Source organism: Oryctolagus cuniculus, chromosome X (genome assembly GCF_051225735.1).
Source record: "Oryctolagus cuniculus isolate XC-2025 breed Fujian yellow rabbit chromosome X, ASM5122573v1, whole genome shotgun sequence".
Lineage (NCBI taxonomy): Eukaryota > Metazoa > Chordata > Mammalia > Lagomorpha > Leporidae > Oryctolagus > Oryctolagus cuniculus.
In genome coordinates this window covers 23,371,439-23,391,119 of record NC_142888.1, presented here as the reverse complement: position 1 = coordinate 23,391,119, position 19,681 = coordinate 23,371,439, and the positions used below count along the sequence as shown (strand labels likewise).

Here is a 19,681-nt window from a genome sequence, read left to right as displayed (position 1 = left end):
TTCTTTTCTTTAAGCAAAACAATTCCATTTCTTGATAAATTTTATTTTCTCTCAATTTAAAGATAAAAATAACATTAATAAGACATCAGTTTTTATAAAACTAAATACCAAGACACATAGAAGGCATAACCTCATGCCGCCACTGTTACCTAGTTATTCTTAGTATATAATTGATACCTAGCACGATAGCTTTAAAAATATCCTTAATTACTTATCCTTTGTGTAATCTGCTAGTGCAGTGTAAAGAATATGGATTTTGTTGCCAGAATGATGTGGATTTAATGCTGACATAGCCACCCAGTAGCTGTGGGAACTCTGCTTGTTATTTATCCTCTCTCAGACTCAGTTTTCCTATCAATAAAATTGGAATAAAAGTGTTACCTTGTGATGTTATTGAGGGTTTAGCTGAAATGTATGGAAAATGTTTGGCATAGTGAGAGAGATATACCAAATACTAGCTACTTCAATAATAGCCATTTGTTTTGGGTAATGTTATTTCCTTCCATGGTGATACTTGTTGACTCCCACAGCAACATGTCATGTCCACACCCTTATGACGCTCAAGCATTTCCTAAACAGTGGGGATTGTACCTAGGTGACTCATTTAGAACAATGGCCAATACAGAGCCATGAGTTTGTCTGTCCAGAATCTGACTTGACAACACACAACTGTGAAGTTAGAACACAAAAGATTGATGGAAATGGAAAAAGAGGTCATACTGGGGCTTCTTCATCTTCAAAATTCTGGTCAGGCTCTGAGGGTCACCAGGACATTAACCACAGAACTTAGTTCTCAGCTATCCCTTTCGAACCCATAAACCATGCAGTGTTTGACACGTCACATGCAGAAACACAGGGACTCTCAACCTTCTTGGAGAAAAGGAAAATTTTTGATAGCTGAATTCACCTTTCAGTAGCAAGCCCAATAACACAGACACAGAGATAGCTGATTAATAGTTGAGCACAGTTTTAATAGTTCTTCCTAAAAAAGAATTATCTCCCAGATGCCTCCCCAAAACTATTCACATATAATGAATAGAAGTATTCAAATTTTATAAACACAATATTGCAAAAGCAAGGGAACTAAGGAAAGCCTGCATGGCCTTGAGATCAAAAACAATGCTTCATGATTCTCTTAATACCTGTTACTAATACTAAATATTCAATCCTAAAAAAGCAATGCTGGCAGCTGGGGACCTGGGAGAATGATAGAGAATGAAGCTTTCACAATGGCAAGCACTATTGTACTCATTCTTTCATAACCTGGATAACACAAGGCATATCTCTTTATTTTGGTAATGGGATGTTATAGAAAAAGGCAACAAATGGAGGTGATTTTATTTAAGCCTAATACATTAGAAAGGGCCAGTATTGTCAGACTCCTTAGAACTGAGGTTTCTCATCCTGCTGACATTTTGGTGGGAAAAATTGAAACTATGCACACAGAACTGAAGTCATAGTAATGGCTTAACTAATATTTGTTGAATGAATGAACTGATACCTGGGGTGCAGTGAGAACAGGCTGGATCTAAGTTTCTCTAAGCAGAGATATTCCTGGTACCTTCTGGGGAGGTGACATTCACACTGCAGGCCTTGTTTGTCAGAACTGACCCTTAGTTTCCAAGGATCCTGGGAGATCAAAGGAACTACAAAGTAATACAAAATACTATGAGGAACAGCTAAGTTTTTATTTAGTTCATATCAGTTGCCTGAATGTGTTGACTCAGCATCAAAATTTGCGACCAAGATGTAAAGGTTCAATGTCATATGTAATGAAAGTAAGATGAGTCTGTGCATGTAATTCGTTCAAAACCTTAAGAAATCTGGGATAGTAAGTGAGTAACGTGAGATGGTCGTCCGTTCCCTTTCCCTTTTGTCATGTTTACTTTCTTTCACTCTCCTCTGTTCCCTTCCATCTTCCCACCTCTTACCTCCTAATCCAGTCTTCTTCCCTCCCCTGCTCCCTTCTCTTTGTTCCTCTGTACCAAAGTGGAATAACTTGAAATATCTGTGGCCACAGGGGATGGAAAAAATAAAGCTGTTTTTAGTTCACAGAAATGAGAAGTTTTAAGAAAAACAACTGCTTCTGACCACACTAACAGTGATTTAGAGACTCTCCCTTTATCCAGAACACTCTATTAGGTATGTATTCAATATGTCACAGTAAATGAGGAATTTTAGTTTCTAGGATGTAAATTTCAGGAAGAAAAAAAATGATGATATAAAAAACGATTAGCCACACACAAAAAGATTCATTTGTGTGTGTGTTTAAGTAGAACAAGGGGTGGATGCTATTTAAAGCAAATGTACATGTGAAATGCATATTTGTCCTACTTCTTAAACTCAGAACTTGCAAAGGCTGGCTGGGGGAGATCCTTTCAGGCAATAAATTACTCTGTATTCCTTTCATAGCACAGAGAGCAGGACTAGAGGGACTAGTAGAATTATGGCAGGAAAGCAATTCTCTGCCTCCATCGCCTTTTCCTCCATGCTCCAACTAAGAATGTGAGGGACGCTCCAGGTCATCTTGTTAGTTAAGATTTAGCCTGTTCTCTACCCTTCGGGGAATTACATTCCTTTGATCTATAAGAGTAACAAGAGTTATTTCCTTAGATAATTCTCACAAAGTCTTTAAATCAATTCTACCCTGGCATTGTATGGTTCTTAATGCATTTTCATTCATTCATTCAACAAATTTTCCTTGAGAATCCACTCTGCCAAGCAGCATAGTAAGTGCCAACTATGACACTGGTTTCAGTCAGTCTAAGACTTTTCGTGGAAGCATCTCTGACCCAGTTAGGCTGCTGAGTTGGTAAACTGGAGTGTGCTCAGATGTCAATTCTGTCACTAGCAAGTATTAAAACATACTAAGCATATATTCATATTATCTCTTATCTAGAAGTTTTCCTTCAATATGACAATAATGATAAGATGACACAAGCTAGAAAATGATCATTACTTGGTGTGCTTCCTCTTTCTGAATATAAAAAAAGAAAATTTTGAGACAGTCTGGTTTTGTGGAAAGACTACCAAATCTGGATTCAGATGGCCTACATCTGCTCTCAGGAAAGTTACTAAAACTATTTGAGTTCCCATTTTTAAATCCCAAAAATGAGACCAGGAATCCTGGCCCTATCTTCCTCTGGCATTACTAAGAAGAAATAAGGAATTAATGTTTGCAAAAGTCTTCTGAAAACCATAAAGCCCCATATAAATGTAACTTATCACTATCAGTCTTCGACATTGCTTTCAGGGGAGTCCATAACATTACAGTTGCTTTTCCTCCTATTTTTTTTAAAGAGAGAGGATCTTATTAACCAGAGTTATTTGGGCACTTTGCAGCATAACCCAAATTTCTTTCCTCGTAGTGGGATGAATCAGAAGTTTTCCTTGTTGAAAATGAAGTGCACTCCCCGAGGGCCAGACTCAGAGTTGGAGATGCTCTGTTTACTGAGGGTTTCAGCCAAGGCTTCAGGTCCACAGAGGAAAACTCCTATTCTGGTACTTTCAGGGAAGAAGGGAAAAAAAAAAAAAAAAAACACAGATTCAGGCTTTGGGATGAGATAGAATACAAAGTAGGTGGGGATATTTCCTGTTGATTCGAGGTCCCAGGGCTGAGTCCCCTCTGCTCCCTTGATCTTTTTCACAAATGACAGAGTTCAGAACACATTGCTGGAAGGTGGATCCGTCCTGTATGTGGGACAGCTAGATCACTCGAAAGGCAGTTACCTTCCCAGGAAAGTGACAGCCACACAGAGTTCTGGGAAACTTTTACCATAGAGAAAATGGTGGCAAGTTCATGGGTCTGTGGCTTCAGAACTCTGTGCCCCCAATCCCTCTCTGGCATCTTTAAATCAGGAACCTGTCTTAAGTATACCAACTCTGCCAACAGCTCCAACAGCTCCGTGTGGCTTCATTCTTCTAAACTTTAGAGTCTAAACCCTTGCTTTTCAAAGTATGGTTCCAGACCAGTAGCCTCAACAGCAGCTTAAAAGAATGCAGATTCTGGAGCCACATCTCAGACCTACTAAATCAGTATCTGCATTTTTGAAAGATTCTCCAGGTGTTATGCTCATTAAAGTGTAAGAAGCAGTGGCTAGCAGATGTATTCATGATGGTCTCTCGAGTTTCTCATGTGTTCTATCAAGATAGGGGATCCTCTCAAAGTTTCATGGCAGCCAAACCTCTAGTGCAAGAAAAAAGGACCGTGGATCATCTTTTAATTTAAGATTTTAAACCCAGAAGCTGTAACTGAATTCAAGGATAGTATCTCCTTAATAATAAGTATAAATGATGTTGACTATTTAAAAGAAGTAGATAAACTAGTGAAATTTAGGAAATTAAAAGAAAGAACCAAGCTATGGCTCTACGTGGGATGAGCAGGGTAAGGGTCGGGATATCTTTGTTTTTACTGACTTTTGGTAATTTTGGTGTGATGTTAAGATTGTGTCTTTTTTTTTTTTTTTTTGACAGGCAGAGTGGACAGTGAGAGAGAGAGACAGAGAGAAAGGTCTTCCTTTGCCGTTGGTTCACTCTCCAATGGCCGCCGCGGCTGGCGCGCTGCGGCCGGTGCACCGCGCTGATCCGATGGCAGGAGCCAGGAGCCAGGTGCTTTTCCTGGTCTCCCATGGGGTGCAGGGCCCAAGCACCTGGGCCATCCTCCACTGCACTCCCTGGCCACAGCAGAGAGCTGGCCTGGAAGAGGGGCAACCGGGACAGAATCTGGCGCCCCGACCGGGACTAGAACCTGGTGTGCCGGCGCCGCTAGGTGGAGGATTAGCCTAGTGAGCCGCGGCGCCGGCCCAAGATTGTGTCTTAAAGTCAAAGATATCTCACATTTCTACTGGGCATGAATTCAACCCTTATGTAGTAACATGGGTATCTCAGTCTGCAATAGACGAGTCTAGCCATGCCTGGCAGCTGCTACTTTAGGAGATCACTAGCCTCAAGAACACCTTGGTGAGGGACTCCTTACTTAGGGTGTTGACTTGCAATTGTCTTGAACTCATTATCCCAGTTGGGTCGTCCATACAGTGTCTTTTGTTTCAGACCTGTGATCACATCTTTCTCCTCATCATGGTGCACAGCAAAGTGATTGGCCTACAAGAAAGAACATGAATTCAGGAAAGAAAAGAAAAGAGAGATGCTGTAAAAACATGCTAGAGGCTAGGAGGTAACCAAAAATGAACAAACTGAGTCTTGCTCAGGGAATTTTCCATCTGGAACAGGAAACCTTGAAGTATAAATATAAATAATCTTATTTGTAGAAGAGGGGAGTGTGGAGAGTGTCATGAAGAGGCGAAGTATCCTGATGAGAGCAAAGAAGAAGGTGGAATGTGATCATAGGGAAGTTTAAGATCACTGCACTTGAGTCAGGCATTGAACTATAGGTAGTGCTTTGCCATTTTTCTCACTGCTCTGTGTTTGACTTTCTCTCCTGACCCTAATATACTACCATTCCTTTAAGAGTCACTAAGAACTGAAACAACCATACACTAAAATATAGTCAAAGGAGGAGTCATCAAAATGTTCATGGAAAATGCATATTATGAAAAAACTACATATAGATCTCAAAAGTTCTTTGCACCCTCATGTGTATATATGCACACACATGCACACATATATACATTACACACACACACACACACACCAGGGTGCTTCAAAAAGTTGGTGGAAAAATGAAATTAAAAGGTAAGTTTATTCAGTGCAAATGTATTTTGAAATCTACACTTCATTTTTTTCATAACATGCAATATCCATGAACTTTTCACCCTTGCATATCACCTTCAAGCAATATTTGTTGATTCGTTTACAAATTATAACCAGATGAATGAGATCCCAGCAGAAAGAACGGGCCATCAAAGAAGAAGGCACCTTTCTCTGAAGGGAGGAAGGAACCTCCACTGTGATATGGCCTTGACTACATAAGTTCAGAGTTGGTGAACTCAAGAGGCTTCCATAGCCTTGACAGCTCATGGCAAGAGCCTGGGGTGATTACTGACATCATAAATAAGAGTGTCAATTGTTAAATCAACAACGGGAGTCACTGTGCACCTGCTCCCCACGTAGGATCTCTGTCCTTAATGTGTTGTACTATGAGAATTAATGGTAAAACTACTAGTCGAACAGCACTCTATATCTTGTGCGGTTGTGTGGGTGCAGTCTGTTGAAATCTTTACTTAGTATATACTAAGTTGATCTTCTGCATATAAAGATAATTGAAAATGAATCTTGATGAAGAGTGGGATGGGAGAAGGAGTGGGAGATGGGATGGCTGCGGGTGGGAGGGAGGTTATGGGGGGAAAAGCCACAACAATGCAAAAGTTGTACTTTGTAAATTTACATTTATTAAATAAAAAATTTTAAAGAAGAAAAAAAGAAAGTACTTCAAAAAGTTTGTGGAAAAAGGAAAAAAAAATATAACCAGAAACTACTGAGAGTTGCTAAGAGTGCAGGTTCAGAAGCGTTCTGACTCTGCCACTTGTTGGGTTCTCTTAGGCAAATGACTGAATCTATTCTGGGCCTGATTTCTTCATCTGTAAAATTTGGATAATAATAACCTTGGAGGGTTGTGGACAGGATAAAATAAGGCAATTTATGTAAATTCTAAGAATAATAGTGGGAACATAGTAAGCTGCCCCTTGGTGTCTGTCAGGTTTAGTTTCCACTCTCCCAGCACATCCCCAGCCCTGCTGAAGTTAGCAAATTCCGAATGTGAGGATGCTCAAGTCCCTTACATAAAATGAGGTAGCATTTGCAAGTACCGAAACACATCCTCCCATACACTTTAAATCATCTCCAGATTACTTATACCACCTAATAGAATGGAAATGCTGTGTAAATAAGTGCTATACTGTATTGTGTAGTGGATAATGATATGTTCAGTACAGATATGGAAAGCTGAGTGCATATGCTTAATAACTAGCAATGTATTGAGTATATTATAAAACAAGCATAAACATATAAATTAAAGGAATACCCATACACATACCAAGAGAGAGAGAATGAGGAAACTTTTTTTTCCCCATAATATAGTGGAGCATCTTACCCATTTTGTCTGAGACTAATCCTCTGGTGAGAACATTGCTCTAATAGTGTAATAGTCAAGGATTTTCTTCCTTTACAGGCTCTTTAGCTTTGAATGTAGTCTCAACAGTTTTAACATCATGTGGAGACAGAGTGAGAATAACTGGGATGGATTACTCAAACCATTAACTGATCTTGGAAGAAACAGGGCACGAAAAACACCAATAACAAAGGGGAAACTGGTAAGCCCTGGACACTACTGGAAGGACCTGAGATGTGGACCCTTGCCCTCACCTGGGACTCATCCCAGCCGGTGAGATAGATGTTGTAGCTGAGGAAGCCAGCATTGTTCCTCTCCTGCATCTGTGTCTCCAGCAGCTGCAGCAAGTCTGCAAACCACTCAAAGGCATGTGTGTCACGGCACAGCCAGTAGAAGTAGATCTGAAAGAGGCACAGATTATATTTAGATAGACTTGATCTTCGTTAACATGTGGATTTCTACTGTCCCCAAACCTTTTCCTGATGGTCAGGATGTCTAGCAGTACAGGTTTTCAGAAAGCTCTGGACCCAGCACAGGCTAGTTCACAGGATCTTGCTCTGGCCTTCACACTGGCAAGGCAATGAATAAATTAACCTCAGAAATACCTTTCCCTCTAGAGAACTATTCTCGCTTTCCCAGAATCCCTGGATTCCTTTGTCCTTCCTCTCAGAAAGGCCATTGGAATCTAGACTGGCACCAGCTAGTCTAGGCAAGATATATTAAAGATGTATTTCATCAGGCAATGAAACTAAATTCACATGTAACAAAAAATCCTCTGTGAATTGATCCTGAGAATATATCCATGAGAAAGTCAAAATGTCATGTTTCTTGCTTTATTCCTGCAAAATGTATTTGGGGAATAAGGGGTGGGGTAGAAATTGAATCAATCTCAATATCTAACACAGGGTGATGGAAAAATTGTTCTATGTTCTCTCAATGGAAAATGAAAGAATGATTGAGATTATCTTAAAGCCTGAACACACTTTCTATAATATATTTAGAAAGCCAGAATATGAAATTATACATACTCAATATTTATACCTTTTGAAAATATGTAAATATTAGAATACAATAGACAAAAAAGATAGCTATTGGTTTGCTGTTGTAAATGTCTTCACTGTTTCCCAACTTTCTTCTGAATTTCCAGTAATGATATACAAAACTAGCATATTGCTTTCACTAATAGGCCTTCTTATATGAGTATAGAGGTACGTTTAACTTACCCCATAGTCCTTTGAAAAGACATCTGCTTCTCGGGAACCACCTAACATTTCTCTTCACTTTTTCTGGCTTCAGCCAGCCTTAGCCCTTAACACACCCTTAGGCCTCACTTGGCAAAGTGTGATGACCACTCCAGGCCCTCCAGAAAATGAAGGAACATACCTTTTTGAGCCTCAGATTCGTGGCATTGTCACAATATTTGTACCAGACTGACTTGAGGATGGATGCAAAGGGCGTGACCCCAATTCCTGCTCCCACTAACATCACCACCTCATAGCTGAACACATCTTCACTTGCTGTGCCAAAGGGCCCATCAACTGCTATCCTGAAAGGAAGTGGAGAGGAAATTGTTACACAGATGGCTTGTTCTTCATAGTAACATGGGACACCTGTTATTTTTGAGGATGTATAATATGTCTATTCAAACTGGGACAAAGTATCTATGGAAGGCTTCCTGCGAAATAGATTTCAAGCAACCAACTCAACACTCAACCCAACTATGTTGGGGTTGGATATAAGAAGACGACTTTTTAACTAACTTCAAAACATTTGGACTCTCAGTATGGGTATTTTTTTTGTTGCTTCACCACTCTTCACACACACACACACACACACACACACACACACACAAACACCTGCATCTCTTGCTAGGGAATCACCACTTGAATTGTTGCTTACATTTTGAACATTGAAGCTAGAATTCTCTACTTCACACTGACATCTTGACATCTTCACATCTAACATCTTATAGACTGAATATCCCCATTCTCCATTTGTCTATTCTTTGAACAATTATTAAGCAAGCTTTTCTTCAGAATTTATGAACTGCCTGATACTGTGTTAGGCATATGAAGAGAAGGAGGCAAAGAAACTAATATATGGCATTTACCCTCAAGTTATGCCCATTAAAGTTTAAGGAGTTCTTTCAAATACTACAATTTTGTTTATTAGGAAAGTTATTGTAATTTTGCTTTAACTTTCGTATACTAAAGGAACTTGGGACTATCCATTACTAATATTTGATTAATATGTTTTATATTTAATATGAGATTTATAAAAGTACATTAATAAAACACATTCATGTAATGGAAAACACAGTGATAGGGATCTGTATTCTTAGAATATGTTATCAGGGGCTCAGGAGATAATACAGCAAGATAAGGGGGAAAATGAACTATCTTATGCCATTTTTCCTGAACTTATGCACCTTTGTTTTAGGTGTTTTATACTCACTTAGGTAGTTTCCATGCATCTTGAAACTCCTGCTTATCACAGCCACAAGCATTGAACAGCCCCTCTGTCCAGTCCCCCACGATGCGGATATGGATGCTAAAGAAGTCTTCTTCAGGGGCAGAGGTCAGTGTGAAAGGGTGCCATTCCAGCTTGGACACCGTGGGGCACTTGACAAAAATATATTGTCCCACCTCCATCTTGAATCCTTTCTTCTTCATTTGTAGTTCAATGGTTTTGAAAGGGTGAGTGACCACCTATGGAATAAAGCATGTCTCTGGAAAAAACACTTTCCCTAAACACTTGTATTTTCAGTGTCTGTATAGGTAAAATTCTGAGCTAAGATGCTCTGTTCAGATACCTACTTTGGGACCAAAGCAGCAGTACTTCCAAGAGATGTGTCTGCCACTGGAAATTGCCCTTGCTTATAAACCATAGCCAATGCCAAGCTGATAAAGGGATACAAAGGCCTAGTTCTCTCTCCTCAATTTGGGACAACTCTACGAGTCCATCCCAACCCCAGCACTCTCTTGTGGTATCAGCTAAGGCTCCAATTGCAATAACATTTGGGTCAACTTTTCCCTCTCCACTACCCTTTCTTATTTACTTTACGGTTTCAGCTCCTGAACGTATGCTCCTGTAAACTTTCTGCATGCATCTCTGTCTCAGTCTTTACCAGGGAATCCAACCTAAGAAATCAGCCTCTTGTGATTTTTTTTTCTAAAAAGACAATAACAGTGTAAAAAAATTTTTTTTAAAAAGTGATGGTTTCCTACTCAGCCTTCCTGTCTTGCCAGGAGATGAGAGCGGGCCTTAGCAGATAGACAGGAAGAAGGGGATATCATTGGCTTGTGAAATAGCAACATCCTCCAAATGAAGTCTAACTCTGCTGCTGTTTTTGTCCAGAATCACATCTTGGACTTGCCCAATTTCATTCATTGTTTCTATATTTCTCCCTACCTGGGAAGTACACTATGCACCTCTTCTCAAGCCAGGTGGTACTCACTCATTGTCTTTCTTCCTTATGGTACATGAAAACAAATGTACATAGCAGCTTTATTAATAAAAGCAAAAGGGTAAATAAATGTCTGTGAACTAGTGAGTACATGAATATTTTAAAAATAGAACACAATAAAGAGAAATATATAAAATAATATACTGGTTCTTGTCAAAGAGATACCTTAGTTCAAATGTTTATTGCAGCTCTGTTCACAATTGGCAAGATACTGAATTAATCTAAGGGTCCATCCACTGATGAGTGGATAAGAAAATGTGGTGCTAAGTGAAATAATCCAGGCACAACGACAAGTACTGCATGATACTACTTATATGTGGAATCTACAAAAGTTGATGTCATAGAAGTTGTGAGTAGAGTGAGGGGGGTTACCAGAGACTGGGAGGTGTAAGAGAAGAGGGGCACAGGGAGAGGTTGGTCAACAGGTACAATGTTACAGGTAGATAGCAAGAATAAGTTCTGGTGTTCTATTGTACAGTAGGTGACTACAGATAACAATAAAGGAGTGTATATTTAAAATAATAAGCTAGAATAAAAATTTTTAAATTATTCCACTATAAATAAATGATAAATGTTTGAGGTGATGGATATGTTAAATATCATGATTTTATCATCACACAATGTACACAAGTATAAAAACATCACATTGTGCATCATAAATACATACAATTATTGTGTGACAACCAACTAAAAATAAAACTAAAAAAACTGTTTCTTTGATGATCTAAAGATGCCAAGAACTCTATATTTTTAATTAAAGATAAACCAAGACACATCAAAGGAAAGAAAAACTAAAAGAAAAAAATAGTGGTTTTGAAATATTGACTGACATGGAGGATTTTTTTTTTGACAGGCAGAGTGGACAGTGAGAGAGAGAGACAGAGAGAAAGGTCTTCCTTTGCCGTTGGTTCACCCTACAATGGCCGCCGCGGCCGGCGCGCTGCGGCCGGCGCACCGCGCTGATCTGATGGCAGGAGCCAGGAGCCAGGTGCTTTTCCTGGTCTCCCATGGGGTGCAGGGCCCAAGCACCTGGGCCATCCTCCACTGCACTCCCTGGCCACAGCAGAGAGCTGGCCTGGAAGAGGGGCAACCGGGACAGAATCCAGCGCCCCAACCGGGACTAGAACCCGGTGTGCCGGCGCCGCTAGGTGGAGGATTAGCCTAGTGAGCAGCGGCGCCGGCCAACATGGAGGATTTTTTTCACACCTGAGGAGTTGTGGGAATGTGGGAAATTCTTCTAATAAAAATAGTCAAGCATTTCCAAAACTTGTGAATTAAATGTATCTTACATGATAAAGCTATAAACAACTTCTCTTCTTCAATGAAATGAGACATTGTAAAGATTCATCTTGAAAACAGAAAATGAAAATTATGTTGAAATATTTATAGCATGTTGTAATTTTGTGTGATGAAAGCAATTTCTATTGTATTGAAATTTTGCCACCACTAGAACAAATAGAATTTAACTAAATAAGATGTACTAGTGGATATCATTCTCACTGGAATACTCTTGTTCCTTATATTTCTTTATGAAAGAAGAAAATGGTTATGTATTTTCTTCACAGAAAAGTAAGTTTTCCCTAAAACTATGCTCAAGAGAAATATTTGTTTGCTTCAGTCATCTCTTGTTTAGTAAGGGAAATTTCGTGGCAGCTTGTTTTGCTGATTTGTGGGTTTCTTTCTTGCAATCTATTATAAATATAAAAGGAGAACTGTTGTGGCTTCCTATATTTCAAGACTTCTAATGTCAGCTGGACTCATCTTACTATAACCCTTCGTAGACACCAAATGAGAAAATCTAGGGTAGAGTCAGAAAGAATTTGTATGTTTTCCAGAAATGATCCATAGTAGGCTTTTGGTCAATACGTTTGGATGGAGTCAAATTGAATTAAGTTTTATTTGATAAAAATAGTCTCACCTTGTGTTTCCTGAAACTATAACAAGGAGTTTCCATTTATGCTTATTTACATGGGAATATACTTGTTTGTTTTGTGATGAGAAAAAGCATAGAAATGTGTGTTGCAGAGCGGTGGAGAGGGGACTACCGTAGACTTGCAGTTATGAGACCAAATCTGAGATGCAGCTTTGTTACTGGTTAGCTTGAGATTTGGGGCACTTCAAGTCTGATATTCTGTGATTACATATAAAGCACAGAACAAGAGGTGAAGGTGACCTGGGAACATACTTCAAACTCAAACCAATCTATCCTTGGTTCTTCTGGCATCTAACAGTTTTAACTCTCATTTATGCCATTTGAACTCAGCTCTTTTCTTCTTCTAACTAATCACATAATGCCCCTATGCTGGCTGGGGGAATTCATGCATACAAAGCACTTGTCTACAATTTAACACAGAAAATGGTTAAGTTTTAGTATCCCAATCAAAGGCCCAACCTTTTGATTTCTATCCTGAATACAGTGAATAAAATACTGTAGGTCTTCTCTCTGCTTTGAATTTAATCAGAAGAAAACTGAGTAAAAGACAGTTGTAACCAATGTTATAGAAAGCCTGGGTGGGCTTGTCCATGAAATAGTTAGACACTGACTACTCGTAGCCAATACCTTGGTGATGACCACCTTCTGCTGAGATCGCCAAAACCGGACCAACCTCTCACAGAGATATAGGAACATGGGACCCACTATCCATTTCCAGGTCTGTAATACAAGCAAAAATGAAAATGAAGTGTGTTAAGGGAGTATAGCTAATAAAAGATTCAGAGGGACAAAAAATCTTGGAAGCCAAGTTATTCTTTATAGGACCATTTAAATATTTGACATGAAATAAGTAAATTTTCCTTACATCAGAATAAGTAAAAATATCTGAAATTATGATAAATTATTAAGTCAGTAAAAAAAACGAACATTCTGCTTAGCCACATTGGGGAACTGTATCTGCAGTATGAAACTTCACCAAGAGGAACTGCCTACAAGAATGGAATTTCCTCTAGTGTCGCAACTGCATTGCAGTAACTCTATAGTAGAGCAAGGTTGGTTTCAGAATTAACATTTCTCTAAAGGATATCATTTCAGCACCATGATATTTTAATGCAATCCTGTAATTGCCATGTAGTCAGAGATTAATCTTGTGCAAGATTATAGATTTTGTGCAAGACTTTAGCTATTTCTTCAGTATTTGGTAAATTCTGGGAGCTATTCAATGTGCTTGCTGAATTGAGACAAACCCTAACATTTTCAGATTTTTCTAGATATCTCTCTGTTCAGAATATGCAGTGTTTCATAATACTGGTATTACTCTCTAAGTACTTTTGGATATACAAAAGCATTTAATCCAAATAGATTGATCCTTGGACTGCACTAGTTGAGTTCCTAGTCTAATACTTAAACTAACAAAGACTTTTAGAAGGCAGTATCACCTAAAAGATGGCTTTGCAGAATGGACTCAAGGGAGAAAAACAACTCAGAGTGCTTCCCACAGATTCACATATACTTTTTCTATTAAATGATTTTTTAGGAAATTTATTATTGAAAGTTGAGCGCATCCAAATGTCCCCATCTCCAGCCAAAGTTGAAGAATATCCCCTCCCCCCTGCCAGAAATCAGGAATGTTCTGCTGTTGGCCTTTGTTTCCATGGGACAAGTATTTAAAATAGGCTTGCAACATCCATTTGGTTCCTGTGTGCTACCATGGGATGCCATTGAGTGGAGCCAGATTTGGCATCACCCCTAATATCTCCAGAGACATAGAAGATCCTTTGAGGTGGATGCCTGTTACAGCAATAGAATTCTTTTTTTTCTTTTTTTAACTTTTATTTAATAAATATAAATTTCCAAAGTACAGCTTATGGATTACAATGGCTTTCTCCCCCCATAACTTCCCTCCCACCCACAACCCTCCCCTTTCCTGCTCTCTCTCCCCTTCCATTCACATCAAGATTCATTTTCAATTCTCTTTATATACAGAATATCAGTTTAGTATACATTAAGTAAAGATTTCAACAGTTTGCACCCACATAGAAACACAAAGTGAAATATACTGTTTGAGTACTCGTTATAGCATTAAATCACAATGTACAGCACATTAAGGACAGAGATCCTACATGGGGAGTAAGTGCACAGTGACTCCTGTTGTCGACTTAACAAATTGACACTCTTGTTTATGGCATCCGTAATCACCCTAGGCTCTTGTCATGAGTTGCCAAGGCTATGGAAGCCTTTTGAGTTCACCAACTGATCATATTTAGACAAGGTCATAGTCAAAGTGGAAGTTCTCTCCTCCTTTCAGAGAAAGGTACCTCCTTCTTACAGCAATAGAATTCTGACTCCAGCTGTCATCGAGGAAATATACCTTCCCTAATGCATAAGAGGACCAGCAATATGGTTCCCTTTTTGTCTTTTCCACTGATGTCTGAATGTAGTGGAGCAGTACACTGATTTGTTTGTTTGCTTTCATTAAGGAGCAAACATGCTTAAAGATGTGAATTCCTCACTTAACATGCTATGTCTAGCAGAAGAGTACTCTGATGCTAAGAGAGTAGGAAAAAAGAAAGGAGACAATGGGATGAGAAATGTGCCTTTATAGTACACTGTCCTTAAGGGAAAACTAATGACACTGTTCAGAAACCCTGTACAGATGTTGACTTTTGCCTATTTTTATACCAATGGCTAGCACAATAACCAATAAAGTACACTCATATTTTCTCCCAATGGAAGAAAACATAGATTACAGGGCCTACTTCTCAGTTTACGGAGTGGAGATATTGAGAATACACAAAATAGAGCCCTTCAGTAATCCTTATAAAAGCAGGAAATTATTTTCCCATGTTTTCCCTTGCTCTGCTTTGCTATACTCCTGCTCCACCACATGGTGCCATTGAGTGTTGGTATGAACCTGACTGTCCTGTTTCATTTATGCCTCATAGATGGGACCTCTTGCTACTGACAGGAAACACAATGTGCTACCTCATCAATTTCCCTCCCTGTTCTGACAGCCATACACAAAGCCTTACTTTCTGAAGAGGCCCCTAACTCCTTATAAGTGATTCATTTGAGCTATCATATTCAGTTCAGGATGGAATCCCCAAGTGTCCTTCTGAAAAACATCAACTGGTGTTATTGTGGCCCTAACATCCTAACATCCAGAGGAAAAGAGATGGAACCTCTTGAAACCAAGTAATACTTTTAAACACACTGCTTTTCTAAGTTCTATATCAGGACGTTGATATAAGAAAAATGAAAAATTTACTTTTCAAGAAACAATTTTATCCAATAAGTACAGTAGAGAAAAGCAGACACTTATACAACATTTTAGCAGTCCCATAACATTTATAATGGAAAACTCTATGACATTTGTACATGTTTCTTAGACACAGTTTGAAGATTGTCAGTAATTACATGGTAATAGCAACAATGTATTGTACATACCATAGGAGGGTTTCCAGAGAATTCTGGGACAGGGCAGTCCTTTATCTTTCCCCAATCTGAGATATGTTGCTCACACATCACTGGATCATGTTTCTTCAGACTCTCCTCAGTTTGCCCACGTACAATTCGTCTAGGAGAAAAATATAAGTTTAGATCATTTAGTATCAAGAAACTAGGATTTTTAAGATTCTGGGAATTTTTTGAATCTTTCAACACAGGTCCTATAAGTTTCACTTAAAAGGAATATCTTACCACCACCTCTGACTAAATTAGAGGCAAAGAATAAAATATGTGATCTTGAGCAATGGAAAATATGTGCAATATCACAAGGAATATCTTTAATGTAATGTTATAGAGGGTAAGTCTTGGATCACCAATGCATCTTATTAAAGGAAGAATTTGTGCTTCTGTCTCAAGTATCATTTTTATTTACAAACAAGCAAACAAAACTAGAAAAAGTACAAATAGAACAGGGTAACTGCTTTTCCATATATTGCCTTTGCATGAATTAGAAAAAGGCACCGATTCTATGAGGTCAGTCCTATAGGCAAACATTACCCTCTGTGGCCAGGCACCCTGGTATAGTGGACAACCCAAACAGTTAAACACAGTAGCCCTGAGGCTTAACCTAAGTGCTTTATTTATTAATTTTGTCTAAATGAAACCCAAAGGTTGAAATCTATTTGAGAAGACATGACTGTAGGGTGATAATAGCATTTTCAGAAATATCAGGACAGATAGAATGTACCTTGAAGTGTTAGAGCTCATTCATTTCAGTTCAATAAGTATGAACTAAAAAACAAGACAATGCTGGGTTAAATGGTGATGGAGGGAGGGAGGCGCAAAGTTAGGTAAATCATGCCTCTGACTTTGAAGAACACATATGGCAGGATCTTCAGAACAGAGAAGAAGAGAAACAGAAGGTTCTTTCACAGTTTGCCTTGAAGACCTAAATTTTATCGTGCCATTTGATATTTTTTTGACAATGTTCTCATTCGAGGTTATTAACCACTCCTTTGTATCTGAGGCCTTGGGGAAGAGAATTACCATGTATCAAGCACCTATGATGTGCCAAAACTGAAGAAAGGCACTATATTCAAACTATTTCAGTTAATCCTCATAACAAACCTAAGGCAAGTATTACTACCCCAATTTTAAGAAGAGTAATAACTCAAAACAGGATGATTTGGCAACTCAAAGTATATTGACTAACGAAAATCTTTCTGTTTCAAGCAAGACAGCCTGTGCTTCAAATCTCAGTTTCAGCCTTTACTACTTTGATGGCCTCAGGCAAATTATATAACTTCCTGTGAACCTCAGTTTATTTAGCTGTAAAATAGGCATGACAATACCTCATGAAAAGTTTGTTTTACTAATCAATTGTCATGAGGTGTTAAAAAATGTTAAAAACGAAGAGTTCAAAAAAAGATATTAAAGTTCTCTTCATGCCCATGTTCAAGTGGAGAATAAATGATAGAAAGCAAATCTGCTTTTCTCCTTTTCACTGTTAGGACCAGTATTCCAGGAACCTGGATTTTAATCCCAGTTAAACTGTTACCTAGCCATGACACTATGAGAAATCACCTAACCAGTGTAAGTAGCAAATTCTCTTCACATGGAGAATTTGTCCTCAGTCTTCTACAAAGGAAGATGGATATCTGTGAAACCTACAATTGAAGAATGCCAGATTAGTAAACTACAGAGAGGGAAAAATGCCTTTGAGAGAAACTGAAACCGCTGGATTATGACTCAGTCTCATTGATAGATACTTTACTTTTTTATTTGAGAGGCAGAGATACAGGCAGATAGAGAAAGAAAGAAAACAAGGTGTGGGAGAGAGAAAGAGATTCCATCTGCTGCTTCACTCCTAAATGCTCACAATGATCAGGCTTGGGCAGGGCCAAAACTGGGAGCTGGGAAGAGAATCCAAGCCTCCCACTTGGGTGGCAGGAATCCAATTAAGAGAGTCATAATCACCACCTCCCCGTGTCCACATTAGCAGGAAGCTGGAGTCAGGAGCTAGAGCTGGGTATCGATGCACGTAGCAAATTCTGGTTATCAAACCTAGGCACTCCCACATGGAAAGCAGGCATATTAGCAGGCTTCTTAACTGCTCAGCCAAAGACTCACTCCAAGAGAATCTTTGTCTACACTGATTCCTCAGTGCTTAGAAATTATTTACCAAGGTCAAATTCATCAAGGAGGATTAGAATGCACACAGTGGTTTTCAAGGGATGCCTCTTCCCACCCTTCCCTTTTCATACTCATATCTTGGCCATCTCTAGACTTGGTTCTGAGCTGAAGGTTTGAACCATGAGCGTGTAATCCCCCTACCCCTAGTTTCTTGGAGTCCTATACCCACCAGGAAACTTCCCCAGGCCTGCCTTTGTGTGCAGGTGGTGTGAACAGTAAAAAAGGAAACCTGGTATCAAAAAGGATTCCCAATAAGGCAAACTTTCCCAAGCACGCATCCAGGTACTGTGTATCTATTACAGCATGTATCACAGGCTGCTTTAGATCGCCTGGGCTCCATTCCTAGGTAGTGGACTTACCAGCTGTGTGGCCTTGCCTACATATTTCACTGTTTTTAGTTTCAGATTCCTTGTGTGCAATACTATTCCCAGTAAATGAGGATAGTGAGAGTATCTATATATTTTGGGGACTAAAAGAAATAGTTTATGTCAAATCGTTAGCACATAACCTGATGTAGAGCAAGTGCTCAATAGAAATTAGCAGCTACGTTTAATAGAGTAGAATGTTTGAAGTCAATATCCATGTATTTTTCCTGCTAGTATTCCCATGGTGCCTGAGACAGCTCCTCATACACGGTAGGCAACCAATAAATGCTTATTGGCTTAAGTTCTAACTGACTGAACAGCAGAAAACCCCTTTAAAGTGATTAACCAGTAAGTCCTCTATTTTGTGGGTTTGTCTAATTCAATAGTGACTAAGCCACAGGAGATATTGTTATAGACACCAGGAGCCTACCAGTGCTCTCCTCATGTTTTATACTCAAAGCTTGCTGTTTTTGTCAGGCTTGCTAAAATAACTGCATTATCAATACCAATTAGTTGGGTGTAAAAAACGAAAGTGCTGCTGAGTGGTTTTTATTGAACTGATACCTGCCATCCTTTCCCGCTCCCTCAGTGGGCAGGTTGGCCACTCCCCGGCAAGGTCACTGAGCTTCTTACAAGGCACCACATCTAAAAGAGAGACGTAAAGTCCCTGGCCTCAGGGTTTAAACACTCACTCAGCTCCATGGATGGCAAGACCAATGAAGAATATGACGAAGAGATGGTGTGTGTACCAAAACACTTCAAAGTAAGACCTCCGGATGATTTTGGTGGAGGATGTGATGATAAGTATGAGGCACAGTGTGATGATAATTCCAGTGACGCCTGCCAACCGTGTTACAGCCACTAACAGGCCTCCTTCAGGGTTCTGTAAAATATAAGCACATACACACACGCACATTATGGTCGGCTCTCAAAGCAGGAGTACCCTTTTATGAACTGCCCAGAATATATAGCAATAGGTATTTTCACTTCCCCTTAGGATAATCCTAACCATCCAGCACAGAGACATGGATTTGGAATAGGTATTCATTTTAAAATGTCTTATATGGTTAAGATGCCATAGTAAATATGAAGTGATACACTGAAGTATCAAATAAAAGAAATTAATTGACTATAAGGCGTAATGAAAGTGTCTGGAGCACTTTCTCCTTTGATTTGGGAGTGCTTTTTCACAGATGCATTCTGGGAACGCC

General features: G+C 39.2%; 1 protein-coding gene across 2 annotated transcripts in view; it reads right to left on the bottom strand.

Annotated features, from left to right (window-relative positions):
• Positions 1-950: 950 nt before the first annotated feature.
• CYBB (cytochrome b-245 beta chain) overlaps positions 951-19,681 on the bottom strand; it is a 40,480-nt gene continuing 21,749 nt past the window's right edge. The window contains exons 7-14 of one of the 2 annotated variants that reach the window (XM_089323641.1): positions 19,163-19,353; positions 15,913-16,042; positions 13,093-13,185; positions 9,521-9,774; positions 8,450-8,612; positions 7,321-7,467; positions 4,976-5,100; positions 951-3,504 (exon numbers count right to left, since the gene is read on the bottom strand). In XM_089323641.1, coding sequence (XP_089179767.1) covers positions 3,378-3,504; positions 4,976-5,100; positions 7,321-7,467; positions 8,450-8,612; positions 9,521-9,774; positions 13,093-13,185; positions 15,913-16,042; positions 19,163-19,353 — 1,230 coding nt within the window. In that variant the 3' untranslated portion in view covers positions 951-3,377. 2 annotated transcript variants of the gene reach the window in all.